This window comes from Rosa rugosa, chromosome 5 (assembly GCF_958449725.1).
Source record: "Rosa rugosa chromosome 5, drRosRugo1.1, whole genome shotgun sequence".
Classification (NCBI taxonomy): Eukaryota; Viridiplantae; Streptophyta; class Magnoliopsida; order Rosales; family Rosaceae; genus Rosa; species Rosa rugosa.
In genome coordinates, this window is record NC_084824.1 from 45621925 (window position 1) to 45635099 (window position 13175).

Sequence of the window (13175 nt, forward strand, 5' to 3'; positions counted from 1 at the left end):
GGTGGTAACTCCTCCACGGTGAAGAATCCATTTTCTTGCCTTCTCCATGGCGCCATCACCGCCGTCCATATCCTCTCCGAGCAATCTGAGACTCACATAGGACAGAGCTGTACAAAACATTGTACTTGGCCCTTCTATATGCAGTCCCCAACCACCATCTTTGTTCTGCATGCAATTCATAATATGATGGGAGTGCGTATTAATCCAAACCATTAATTAAGGTTTTCTTAGAAGCACCTTTGGTTAATTAGATGCACGTACTAATTACTCATTCAAAGTATAATAAATGCAAGTTATATACACTAGAAATGTTTCAAAAGATAATAATAAATTTTTTTATAAACTTAAAAACACCCTTTACAAATTAAGTTAATTTGTTTGATTTTTTTTTTTTTTTAAGTAAGTGCTGGTGCGGCTGTCCTTAACCCTTTATAAAGTACACGAATTTGTTTGATTATGAGGGAGGAAAAAGTTTGAATTTGAGACGTCATCACTCATCAGTCATTCTGAATGGAGATATTATGACAACACAAATTTTTTTTTTTTAATTTTTAAATAGTTTTTTCTATTTAAGTGCTTATACTGATCATTCTCAAAAAAACCAAAAAAAAAAAAAAAAAAAAAAAAAAGTGCTCATACTGATCGAAATCCACTTACTAGAAACAATTAGAATATAGCAAATTGCTTTTTAGCACTTGCCTAAATTATCAATAGAGGTGCAAGATTATAGTTTTGACAATTAATATAATATCAATACTAGTTGAAAGAGAATATTGGCCATAGTACAACGTACCAGCAGCATCAAATTAAACTGAATTGTGGATACTAATTAGTATTCCATGCAAATAAGATAACAGATCGGGCGAGTTGGGTGTGGTTTGGTTTAACGTAATATATACAAAACTCCAAATAAATTACACACTACTGGGGATCGACTAGTTTCTATTTTCAAAAGTCAATTGATTTGATTTGGTAGCTCATTATTATATATGATTTATTAATAATTATTTAGAAGATAATTGGTTCCAACTAAATGGCTGAAATATGTCAGCCTTGTTTGTTTCTCATTCAGAATGAACTTACTAAAGCAAACTAAACTACCCACCTCATGTAATATTATGACAGGTAGCATTTGAAAAATACAAAATCAAACTTCAAGGAATTGAAAATGGAAAGAACGAAATGATATGATGCAATACCTGATGGTTATAAAGATAGCGGCGGATCTCCTTTGAATGCTCGTGTGGCAAGATTGCATCAAGGTCCCCTGTTACAGATAATCCAATAACCTACGACACGGCATCAATATTATTAACTGCTTAATCAACTTAAATTAATTTCTGTGCATGTAACACAACCCATGTGATTACTTGAGATTAATTAGTGATTAAAATAGAGATGAATCGATCTTGTAACGTAAACAACAAAATATAGAGATTATTTTAAATCCCAGAGCTTTATGTTTTGCTAGGATTTTCTTTTTTAAGTTGAGAGCTCGGGAGAAGTGCTAATAATATCGAGTGTTAGGCAAATGTTGCATCATGTGAATTATACATCTCTACCGACAATAATTCTTAATTTCATTTTAATTTATTTACGTTGCTCTCGATCGATCAAGTTTGTAGTAGGCGTAGAAAACTAGCTTCATAGGAAAACGTTGTTTTCCTAAATTTAGTTAGTGGTTGTTGCACGATTTCGTGGTTCGTGGATGAGGCGGAATTGTTTCGGACGAATTTTTATTCGAAAAGTATGGTTTTAGGGGGGTGCAAAGGTTGACTTTTTATATATTAGGTTTCTCCGAAAATTTCCTTCATGAAAGTCGTAAAGCGGTCAATACGAGTTCGTGGATATGTGGAACACGGAAATCGGAGTTCGTATGAAGAAGTTATGGCCATTCGGAAAAAGTTTTCATTTTGGTTAAATAGGATAATTTCCAGAAAAAGCCAAGTTTCCATTTTCGGAAATTTTTTCTCTCTCCTCTCTCCCCGAGCCCGCGCGCAGCTCCTCCATTCACCGGCCTCGTTCTCCACCTTCCGGCCACTATATGATGTCAAACAAAGTGGGTCTTCTTCGCCTCGATCTCCTCTACAAGTCTGTGGAAGAAATTCACCAAGATTCGAGCTGTGGAAGGAGAATCATCGACGAGAAGATGCCGCGGCGGAGCTGAAATCGCCATTGTCGGTTCTCCCTCCTCGGCCACCATTGCCGGTGTTTATTGAGGGGTTTTGTCACCTAGAGGATGGGGAAGGATTCTCCCAAGGTAGCTTGCAATGATTTCACTTGTGGAGGACGAATCGAAGATTTGAAGATCTAGGGTAAAATTCGATCAATTGGCTTATAATTTGACTTTGATGTAGTTGAGAAAGTTGTAATTCCAGTTCAGATGAAGATATTTTGTTTTGGAAGTTTGGCCAAATTCTGATTTTGGGCCAGCGGCGCCACCGCCATTGTGGTGGTGTTTTCCGGGGGCGCTCCAGCCATGTAAGGGACTGTTTCTTGTGTTATTTATCATCTACTCGTCGATACGAGTATTTCGATATATAATACGCAATTTTTGGATATCGTGTGAATATGTTATGATTTTTACGGTTTCGGACCGTTCGATTATTCAATCCGTGAGGATTCGAGCTTTCGATCGGCTTGTGGTTTTGACATATCGATCGTAGATGTACTCCGGAGACTTTGGGTGGTCTCGGATGAGGTTTCGCCTCGATTGGCGTTACTTTCGGGTTGTGGTTCAATTTGGGGATTCAAACTTTAATCACTTGCTATGAAATTAGATGCTTTCATACCACAAGTGGCATTAAGATGTGACCTTGATGTGATTAGGTACGTGGAAAGTGTGTTGAGTGGATTGCGATGATTAGTGCTTCTCTCGGTTCGTGTGTGAAGACGCAGCGGGATTCAGAGGTGAGTAATCTCACAATGTTCATTTACGAACGGAGTTACCTTTATCGTTTTGGGAGTTATTTATTAACTGCAAACTATAGTTGGTATTAGTAGGCATTCCTGAGTGAATGACTACGTATATATATTTACGTGAAATATATATGTATTGGTGGATTTTGTTGATTGATGAAAACAATATGCATGAATGGTGCTTTTTATTGTTTTAGGTTGTGGCTTTTCGGAAAACAAATGATTGTGGAAATGTTGATTTCAATTGTTTTGAAAAGCATTGAGAATGGTGTTACATTTTGAGTCATGTGCGACTTCTTTAAATGTTTTACTCCGAGGGACCGAGAGGCCCGAGGATTTAATGTCACAAGTTGACTTTTGACAGTACATAGAGTAATCACGTCTTTGGCCGGACGAGTGGTTACGATTTCAGTTAGAGCTCTAGTCTGTCTGCCAGTGTATCTCATGGGGTAATGGAGCGAGGTTATATCTAACTCATGAGTATGTGTTTTAAGGAATCAAGGAGTCAGTTGCTTTCTTTATTTCGTGTTGACAGAAATCAAGGTGTGAGTTGTTTTCTCTTATTTATGATTTGAAAGAAATCAAGGTGTTAGTTGCTTTCTTTATTTAGTGTTGACAGAAATCAAGGTGTGAGTTGCTTTCTTTTATTACGATTTGAAAGGAAATCAAAGCATGAGTTGTTCTCCTTTATTTCGTGTGTTAAGGAATCAAAGTGTGAGTTGTTTTCCTTATCATTTGGGTGAGTTGCTTCCTTGAGTTGCATTACCATGGATTTGGATATCGTGATTTGGAAATCCGCCTTTGAGCGTCAAATATGATTTCAAACATTACTTGAAGGGTTTTGTTTTGGACTATGATCATGGATTTGAATGCTGAATTGAGACACGAGCATATAGATTCCTTTATGAGTAATCTTGTTGATACATGCTATTGAAATAAGTGGAATGTTGATGCTGTGAAATATGCTTATTGACTGTTAGGTTGAGAGGACTTAAGCTTGTTGTTCTTGTTGCTAGTTTTTGAGTTACTCATACAAGCTTGCAAAAGCTTACCGGGTTTGTGTTTGCAACCCTGTGCACTATTCCATGGTGTAAGGGTTTATCCTGCAGGTTAGGGTGAGCGTGGTTGAAGTCGTAGATTTTCCTTGCTGTTGCAGTGATAGGTTTACTATCTAATTGTGTTACGCACTTATTAGTCTTCCGCTGTGTAATGAGCGTAGTGTGTGCAGTTACTTATTGAATTGATGTTTCAGTTTAATTTGTAAACTTTGCTTAATGTAATATGTGACTCTAAAGAGCAAGTCTGTATTTACATTGTGGGTTCGAGACATCGTTGATTGCCTTGTTTAAAGGAAAATTTTCTCAACTAATTACTATTGATGTCTGAACCATCACACCCGGTGCTCTGTATTTGATGTAATTGTATTATTATTGTGTTTGAAATTCAGGGCATGACATATTATCACAAAAAAACTTAACAAATCGGAGATGATTTATTCATATGTGCAATTGTATCAAAGAAGTACTGGATGGTTAGTTAAGAGATTATATGTTAATTTTTACTAAAATATACATACATTTGCTAGTTTCTTTTATAAAATGTTTCTTTCGAGAGTTAAGATTTTTCCGTCTCACTAATTGACTAATTAGGTGCACTTCTTTGTTCCTAACTTTCTTTTATAAAAAGTTTCTCACCCGGCCTAATTCGCCTAGCAATTTCAATAATATGTATTTAAATTGTTCTTTCATAGTACATCAATTGATAAACATAAATGTATGTAGGTGCTAAGGACCAAAAAACATTGAGCCTCAAGCTTTTTGAATATAAAACCTTCTTTCATTGATTTCAAAGTTTAGCGAGAAATTTGTCAAAATAATGAAGGAGGATATTAAAAAAGGAAAAGAGAGTAGGAAATAGCCCACATGCATGTCATATCTTCTCACATTTTTCTTTGGACCATCAATAATGTAACCTGTGTTCTATAAAATTATATAGTATTGGTATTAATCATACATACAAACAGACATTTGGTTGGTAGTATGGTATATATATATATAACATATAATACATAAATATTGATAAAGATGAATATGACTACGATATAGAATTCATCCATATATTATCTGTTGGGACCATTAAAATGATAACTGTAAAAGGAACAAAGAAAGGGTTTGCTTTTTCTTTGTAAACATCGATTGATCAGAAACTATATAGTAGATACTTTATTTTTCATCGTACAAATTATACCCATATATAATTTTGATCAAAAATGATTATGACATTAAATGCATGTATCCATTTGACATACACACACACACACACAGTCCTTCTTGGCTAAGGACGTCCTTACCTAAGTTTAGGTACGGATTTCCAGTTTTTGGCCACTTTTTGATCATATATTCACATCTTAACCGTTCAGTTTTTATGTCATAATGTATAGATCATCTCTACAAAATTTCAGCCAAATTGATGATCGTTAATGCATTCAAAACTGCAATTTACGACAATGTACACGAACGGTTCCGAATCGACAGATTCGGTTCGTTCGTGTAAATTGCAGTTTTGGATGTCTTAACGATCATTAATTGGACTGAAATTTTGCAGAGATGATCTATACTGAACGGTTAAGATGTGAATATGTGATCGAAAAATGGCCAAAAACTGAAAATCCGTTCCATAAGCTTAGGTAAGGATATCTGTACCTGAGAAAACATGTATGTATGTATCTATATATATATATCTGTGTGTGTGTGTGTGTGTGTGTGTGTGTGTGTAAAAGATGAAAATGAATTATTCATTTACTTATGTTATGTATATATGTATGTATGCATGAAATGATTCCATCTAATTTCATGGCATATACATGTCAATGACTCGAGGCATAATTCTTGCAAGCTAGAGTTAATCTACAATGTATTAAGATAAATAGTTCAAGCAAATCCTTTCAACACTGGCTGCGTGGATTGAATATCAATGATATTTCGAGATACATATTGTTGACCATTCTCCTAATAGCTTAAGTTTTGGAATAATTTAGTCTACATCTGAGATAGCAATAATTAAAATTTTGTTGGCAATAGAAGTCCAGGATACAAAACCTCCAGTAATCTATTATTCTTTTTATTTTATTTTGCATCTTAGGGTTGTTGGGGTTGTGTGAGTTACAAGCCAAAAATATGAAACGTGGAAGTCCATATATATATATATATATTGATTGGGAAGGACATACACATCCATACCTAATACGTACACTAAAAGGTCTAATTTATTAATTCAACAACATTATTAGACTAGGGTTAAACTTTACATACGTACCAAGCCAGGTAGAAGAAACAAAGGACCGCCATAGTCACCAGGCCAGAAACCATCCTCAACCTGAAGAGTTGAGTAAAATCTCAAGCCCCTCCTCAATGTGGTTGTTACTACTTCTTCATTAATTTCTTCTTCACTTTTTATTTTCACCTGTGCTGGTAGCTCCATTCGATCACTTTCTTTCTCCTTTGCAAACTACATAAACATTTGCACAAATGTAAACAACTTCTCAATGATGAACAATTACTCATTAATACATGAACTTGTACGTACCTGAAGTCTCATTAATAAATCAGAGCTATGTTTGGATCGAAAACGATTGTTATGAAAATCAAGACGTTCTTTTTCCACTTGAGCTCGCTCTTCCGGTGTTCCAAGATTTGGGTCGAACTCCCAGAATTGTCTCCCGATGTGATTATTCACACTTGTGAGCCATGGATTACCATCTCTTCCTCCTTCTGAAACCTTCAGCCTCCACATTTTTTATGGCCAGACAGTATGTTTAGTGTGAGAGATTGTGAATTTGTGAGGATGATAAGTTTATCACACTAGCTTATTTATATACATTTTGCAGGTGATAGGATTACCAAAGTACCCCATGCTATCCATATGTTTTCGGACTGTTGAGTTTTGTTTTGTCCAATGGCACATGATCCTCAATCAATCCATCTGTCCATCCTAATCAGTGGCCCTCCCGCACAGTAATTATGATTAAGGATACACTATTTTTATTGATCCGAAACCTAAAAGGCAACCTTAGAGCATCTCCAACAATGGAGTCAAAAGCCAAAGTCATTTGCAAAATTTGACTCCCCTAGTGTCATCACTGTTTATTCATATTTTGCATCTCCAACCTCCTTTAGTCAAAAGGCAAAATAAAATCATTTTAGACAATTATTTAACTACAATATGAATTAGTAATGCAGTGTGTTTATTGTTATGAATAAAAATGAGATTAAAAATATTTTTCTGATTTTTTAGAAAATTTTCTTTTATTTTGTCAAGGTTTTTTTGGTTTAAAACACAATTACTTCATTATTAACCGTTGATTTTAATCAATGACATTTTTCCACCGTCAGATCAGATATTAGTAAATATATATATATACTTTTTTATTTTTAGAACGAATTAATCTGGGCCTTTCATTTTAAATAGAATTATTGAAGACTGAATCAAGGCCGTTGGTTTTATGACCGTTGGAAGCCACCAACGTCTTTTGTCGCACGTGGGGGCCAGTGTCGGCCACCATTGTCTCCATTCCAATGCGTGTAAGGCGCATTTCATGCCATCATTTCCGTTTTTTTGTCGTGTTGCGCGAGTAAGGGACTTAGCCTCCCTCTGGCGCGTTGCTTCTGACGTCCACTCTCCTTCATGTGCAGCTAGGGCCCATGTATCCTCCATCTGAAGCCAAAATGGTTTTCGTTCTTCATTCCATCGTCAAAATGGCTAAAGTTTTGACTCATAAGTCAAAATGACTACACAAGCTCATTGGTTGGAGATGCTCCCCACAAAAACCAAAGCCAAAATGGCTTATGACTCCACCCGTTGGAGATGCCCTTAGAAAAATTGGCTAAGAAAAAAAAAACATAGAACTCGGTCAACAAAAGTCCTCAATTTTTTTTAAGGGGTGGATTATAACCCTCATAGTCACATAAGCTTTTTCAGAAAACACGAGACAACAATTTCATTAATAACAAGAAAAATTATAAATAACTAGTCTTCCTCCACACATACTTTGCATGTGCAAGTATTTCAATTTTTTTTTTCAAAAAATAAAAAAAGAAAAGACAATGGAAAAAAACGGTTATTGCAGAGAGAAATTAGTGGGAGAGAAAAGTGGGTTGTGGGATTTATTTTGTTTATTTTTCTTAATAAAAAAATAATTTGTAATTGTCATAATTGTCCATGTGATTTAATTAATTCTCAAAGTATTTTAATCTCTTAGGATCATTTCTGTCAAAATTTTTGATTTTGGTTAACAAAATATATTCTCTTAATAATAGTATAGATGATCAACCCGAAAGGAATGTAAGAAAAAAAAATTATCTACCTAATTATTTTCGACACACAACATGGAACAATACAAAGAAATAAAGTAAAGAGAAATCAAATATGGCACGTCTGCTTCAACCTCGTGAAACCCTAGAGACGCCCAACAGTGACGCTGAGCATCATGACGGCTGTCGTCGCCGCCCTCGCACATAGCATCGAGCTTGCCTCAGGATTGGATCCCTTCTCATGCTGCTTATCTACTTTTTTCATTCCTTGGCTCCGACTTCAATTGGATCCCTCAGATTCTTTACGGCTGCTATGCCCCTGATGGAGACTGTTTCCACTAGAGCGTGTCTGTCCTCTAGGGTTGATGACGGCGGGACAAACGTTGGTAGCTCTTGGTGGCCTCCCGGCGGGTTGGTTTGGCGGCGGATGACTAACGAGGTTGGAATCAATCTGTCTCTTCTTGTTCCTATACCAGACGGTGGTTTGAAGAGGTCAGCTGCGGTGCTTGGTATTCGAGCGGTGAGTGGTGGTGGCCCTATGAGGGCGGGACTCGGCTTCTCTGCTAGAATATGACTTGCTATAATATGCTTGAATTTTACTCACAGCCGTCAAATATAGATTTAAGGGCAAGATGATGCCACATCAAGAAGCATCAAGAAGTCACTTCAAGTTCATCCCTTGCAGTTTTTTTTCTAGCAAATTATAGTTCTAGCAGAGAAGCCAAATCCATGAGGGCGAAGCTTTCTAGTGGATGTGTTGGGTACTGTTTTGGTTTTCTGGAGCAGTCAGGGCTGCTTCTGTCGTTGAAACCTTCATGGTTCAGGTACATGGCAGGTGGTCTGCAGGGATCTCATTCGAGTGTGGCAGCGCAATCGAGGTTCACCGAGATCTCAAGCGGATGAAGGGGGCGGAGAGAGACGGCGCTACAAATCTGGCAACCCCAGTCAATTGCTGGTCTTGGGCTTTGTCATGGGGCCACGTTGCAGCCAGGGTTTGGTTATTGGACTTGGGCCCTTCCTCAAGCTTTGGACTTATTTTTTTGGTTCTTGCTGTTATGGCTATTGATGATGTCTCTGGATTTCTTTACTCTTGTAAGATTGCGAGCTCCAATCCCCCTGAAGGGAAAGAGTTCGTAGTTGCCTAGTTGTCTTAGTTAGTTTTTTTCTTAGTCTATGCTAGTAGAAGCTTCTCTAGAAGCCTTTGTAGAAGTATTTGACGTTAGCGTACCACAATTGCGTGCTTGGCATCTAGGGTCAAATAGAATAAATTGCCTACGAGGTGAGGTAATTTTGTTAGTATAGACTACTCTGCGCTGTAATTGTCCAAACAGAGTAGTCCAATTTTTTGTACTATTTAATCTATGAACAAAGGTCATACTTTTGGTATGAACTCTTTATTTCAAAAAAAAAAAAAAAACAAAGAAATAAAGTTGAACCTAGCTAATCCCTGGTCAAGCTTTTATTCATCATAATCAATGTTCTAAAAAACGGCCTAGGCGGCAAGGAACCGCTCCGATTTTGGCCTAGGCGTTTCCCTTAGGCGCTGGGCTACTAGGCGGGCTAGGCAGGGACTAGGCGGGCTAGGCGGTGGTGCTAGGCGGGGACTAGGCGGGGACTAGGCGGTTCTAGGAGGGGCCTAGGCGGTCGTAAACCCTAATTTATTCTATATTTTGACTATTTTTATATTTATAATTAGTTTTTAGACTTTAAATATTGTTATTTATATTATTATATGTCATAAAAATAATTTAAAATTAAAAAAAAAGATTAATTTCAGTTTACCTACCTGAACTTTTACCCATTCTTCATTTTAGTCCCTAAACTTCCAATTTGATCAAGACTACCCCTGAACTCTCAATTTTAATCAACCGTGCCCAATCCTTCACACTCCATCCAAATTATCCGTCAATTGATGACGTGGCAAGAGACATATGGTTAAATTCCTATAATACCCTCGTCAAAATTTTCCACTTTGTTTACATCCTCGTAAAAAAAAAAAAAAGAGCTTTGTTTCCATCGCCCTCTCTTTCTCTCTCTCTCCCTCCTCCCCCTCCCCTCCGATCCCAAACTCAGACAAGCCAATTTCAATAAGAAGAAACCACAAAAACTCCAAGCACAAAATTTCATCTGGGTTTCCTAAGAAGAACCTCAAACTCCGATTTAGGTAGTGAAATCTACCCAATTCCTTATCTGGGTTCTTCTAATTTCTTCACAAAAGCCTCAAATTTGATTTGGTTATCAAATTCTACCTCATATCTATCTCATCTGGGCTCTGCTCATTCTTATGATTTCACGACAGCGACGATGACGATCTCAGCATCGACCCGTTTAGAATTCTCTCTCCCAAGACACCCAAAATTCAATTTCAATTTCAATTTCTCTTCATCACAAGACTCGTCCTCGCAATGGTCGCAGTTTGATTCAGAGCCCTATTCGTTGAAGAGGCCCAATTCGCAAAACGCCGATGTTCAGAGATCGAAGAAGGCCAAGAAGACTCGCAAAAGCTGCGGCGGTGCTGGCGACAGCGACGTTGATGGAGGCACAAGAGATCAAGGAGATGATGGAGCAAGTCGACGGGGTCAATTTCGCTCTGGATGGGCTGATTTGAAGGGTCAACCGGTTCGGATCAGATGACAATGTCTTGGAGCTCGACGACCCGGGAGTTCGAGGCTTCAGGTGGCTGGCTGAGGAGGAGGAGTGGGAGCAGTTTTAAGGATGAGATCTTCGTTAATGCCAGAGCCGCTACGGTAGACGGTGGCAGATTGTCTAGCTTCGTTGGTGGCCTGCTCGCACCATGCCAGCAATTCATCATCTGCTGCTCTCTGAAGCTTCGAGAATTCTGAGGGTGAGTGAATTGTGAGTGTGTGGTTTTGTGGTTAGTGATTTCATTTTTTTGGATCTTTGAAATGCTGGCTTGGTTTGTGGAATCTGGGTCTTACTGTGTGTGTGATGTAGCTTTGAATTGGTGGAATTTGGGGTTGCGGAGCCGAGGATGAGGAGTAGTAGAAGGAGTTTCCAATTGGCGGCATAGTGGTGCTCCTTCATCTGTGAGAGATTTTGATGAATAGGCATGAGAAAGAGAAGGGCGTCAATGTGCAAGTTCTTGTGCATTGCAGGTGAGTCAAGAGTCTGAGTTGGACTCATGGCCGAGTTGAATGAGTTGTTGTTTCGAGTCATAAGCTCATGAATTGATTGAGCTGTGTTGTTTGTTGGAGTTAAAAGATTTCCCGATTTCCCTATCTGTGAGAGGTTTGAAGTTGTTCACCAAAATGATCGAGGCTTTACAAAAACGCAACTGATTTGTTTAAAAAAAAAATGCAAATTGTCTATTTTAGCCCTCTCTGTGGATCCGACGGCTTAAAAATTTGCTTGCTGACTCGCCCCACGTCAGCAGTAAACGGAATTTTTGGACGGCGTTAGGAAAGTTGGACATGGGTGATGGAAATTGAGAGTTCAGGGGTAGTCTTGATCAAATTGGAAGTTTAGGGACTAAAATGAAGAATGGGTAAAAGTTTAGGTAGGTAAACTGGAATTAATTCTTAAAAAAAAAAAAAAACCGCCTAGTCCCCGCCTAGACTCCCGCCTAGGCCCCTAGGCGCTAGTCCCAGGGTCACCTCCCGACTAGTGCGTTTTTTAGAACCTTGATCATAATAGCCTCACTAACTAATTTGATTAGTTAGTTGATATTAGTCGTTCAGTTGATATTAGTGGTGGTTTATTTTTGGGCCTTCATTAAGCCCCGTCATTGATCAGGACACCACTGCTAGAACAACGATGAAATCAATGTTAACTAGTTTGGTTGCTGCGTTCGTACTGGCTAGTTGCATTTGGCTCCTAATTTTTCATTAGGATGTACTTATTGCTGGGTCACTGCCCAGATAATTCAAGCTGGCCAGTCCTTGCACTTTATGAATAACTTTAAAGAAAACAAAAATGAAGAAAAAAATAAAAAATAAAAAAGAGAAGAAGAAGGAGTGGAATCCCTTTGTACTAATACTTTGTTATTATTTTCAACAGCCAAGAAAGATCAAGTCACACCCAAATAGACTTTGTACCTTAAGAAAAGGAGTGAGAGGTAACCTCATTAAATCTTATGTTGTTATGTATGTTTGTTATTCCGTACGTTAATTACTTTCTCGATATTGTGTATTGTTGAACAATTTGTTGCCTGACTCCGAGCACTATTTTGAACAGTGGCGGACCCATGATTTAATTTATATGGGGGCGTAATGAATTTAAACAAGAAAATCAGAGACAATTCGTTGTTTAGCACAACTTGTAAACAACTAAATATTGAAATTCATAACAATTCGAGTAAGTATTTAATAAAAAAAAATACAATCACTTTACAATCTTACAAAAAAAAAAAAAAATCGCTCAAACATTTAAAGATAAATCAACCAGATAATTTTTTGAAGGGGGGGTAGAAGCCCATTAGATGTTATTATTGATGGAATTACTATACCAGATAATAAAAAGAAAGAAATAATTGTAAAATTCAGGGAAGACGAAAATTTCACTATTGTTCATACCGCAAAAGTAAAAACACATACTCACAGAGGAAAAAAAATTTTGCTTTTGATTTTTGTTTTTTAATAGTGCTTCATTTCCACCGGACAAATGAAAATTCTCTTCTGGTATTAACTTTTGTGGCTCCCTATTCTTCTATTTCATTTTGAAAATATGGAAGCCTTTGATAGGTAATAAATATAGTCAAGTTCGTAGGGGGATGAAATCAGCTGTCCCCAATACACTATCCCTATGCTGTCCCCATGCATTCATTGGTCCACAAAGATTAAAAAAATATTTTCTTAATCTTTTTTTTCATTTTTTATTTTTTGTGGACCAATGAATGCATGGGGACAGAATGGGAATAGTGTAATTGGGAACAGCTGATTTTATCCCGTTCGTAGGCCTTATTTGGCCTTCTTCTTTGATTAAATGTTG

General features: G+C 37.4%; 2 protein-coding genes across 2 annotated transcripts in view; both read right to left on the bottom strand.

The window, feature by feature from the left end:
* The window catches only part of LOC133711741 (cycloartenol synthase 2-like), a 7392-nt gene extending 5216 nt beyond the window's left edge, over positions 1–2176 (bottom strand). Inside the window, exons 1-3 of the mRNA XM_062137837.1 lie at positions 2111–2176; positions 1200–1289; positions 40–165 (exon numbers count right to left, since the gene is read on the bottom strand). Coding sequence (XP_061993821.1) covers positions 40–165; positions 1200–1289; positions 2111–2176 — 282 coding nt within the window. The remainder of the gene's footprint in view (positions 1–39; positions 166–1199; positions 1290–2110) is intronic.
* A 4000-nt stretch (positions 2177–6176) lies between these two features.
* On the bottom strand, positions 6177–6742 carry LOC133710968 (cycloartenol synthase-like). The gene is made up of 2 exons (XM_062137122.1): positions 6505–6742; positions 6177–6426 (listed from the first exon to the last, which is right to left on the bottom strand). Exons 1-2 carry the CDS (start codon positions 6709–6711, stop codon positions 6223–6225), a joined length of 411 nt encoding a protein of 136 aa, XP_061993106.1. The 5' UTR covers positions 6712–6742; the 3' UTR covers positions 6177–6222.
* Positions 6743–13175: the final 6433 nt, after the last annotated feature.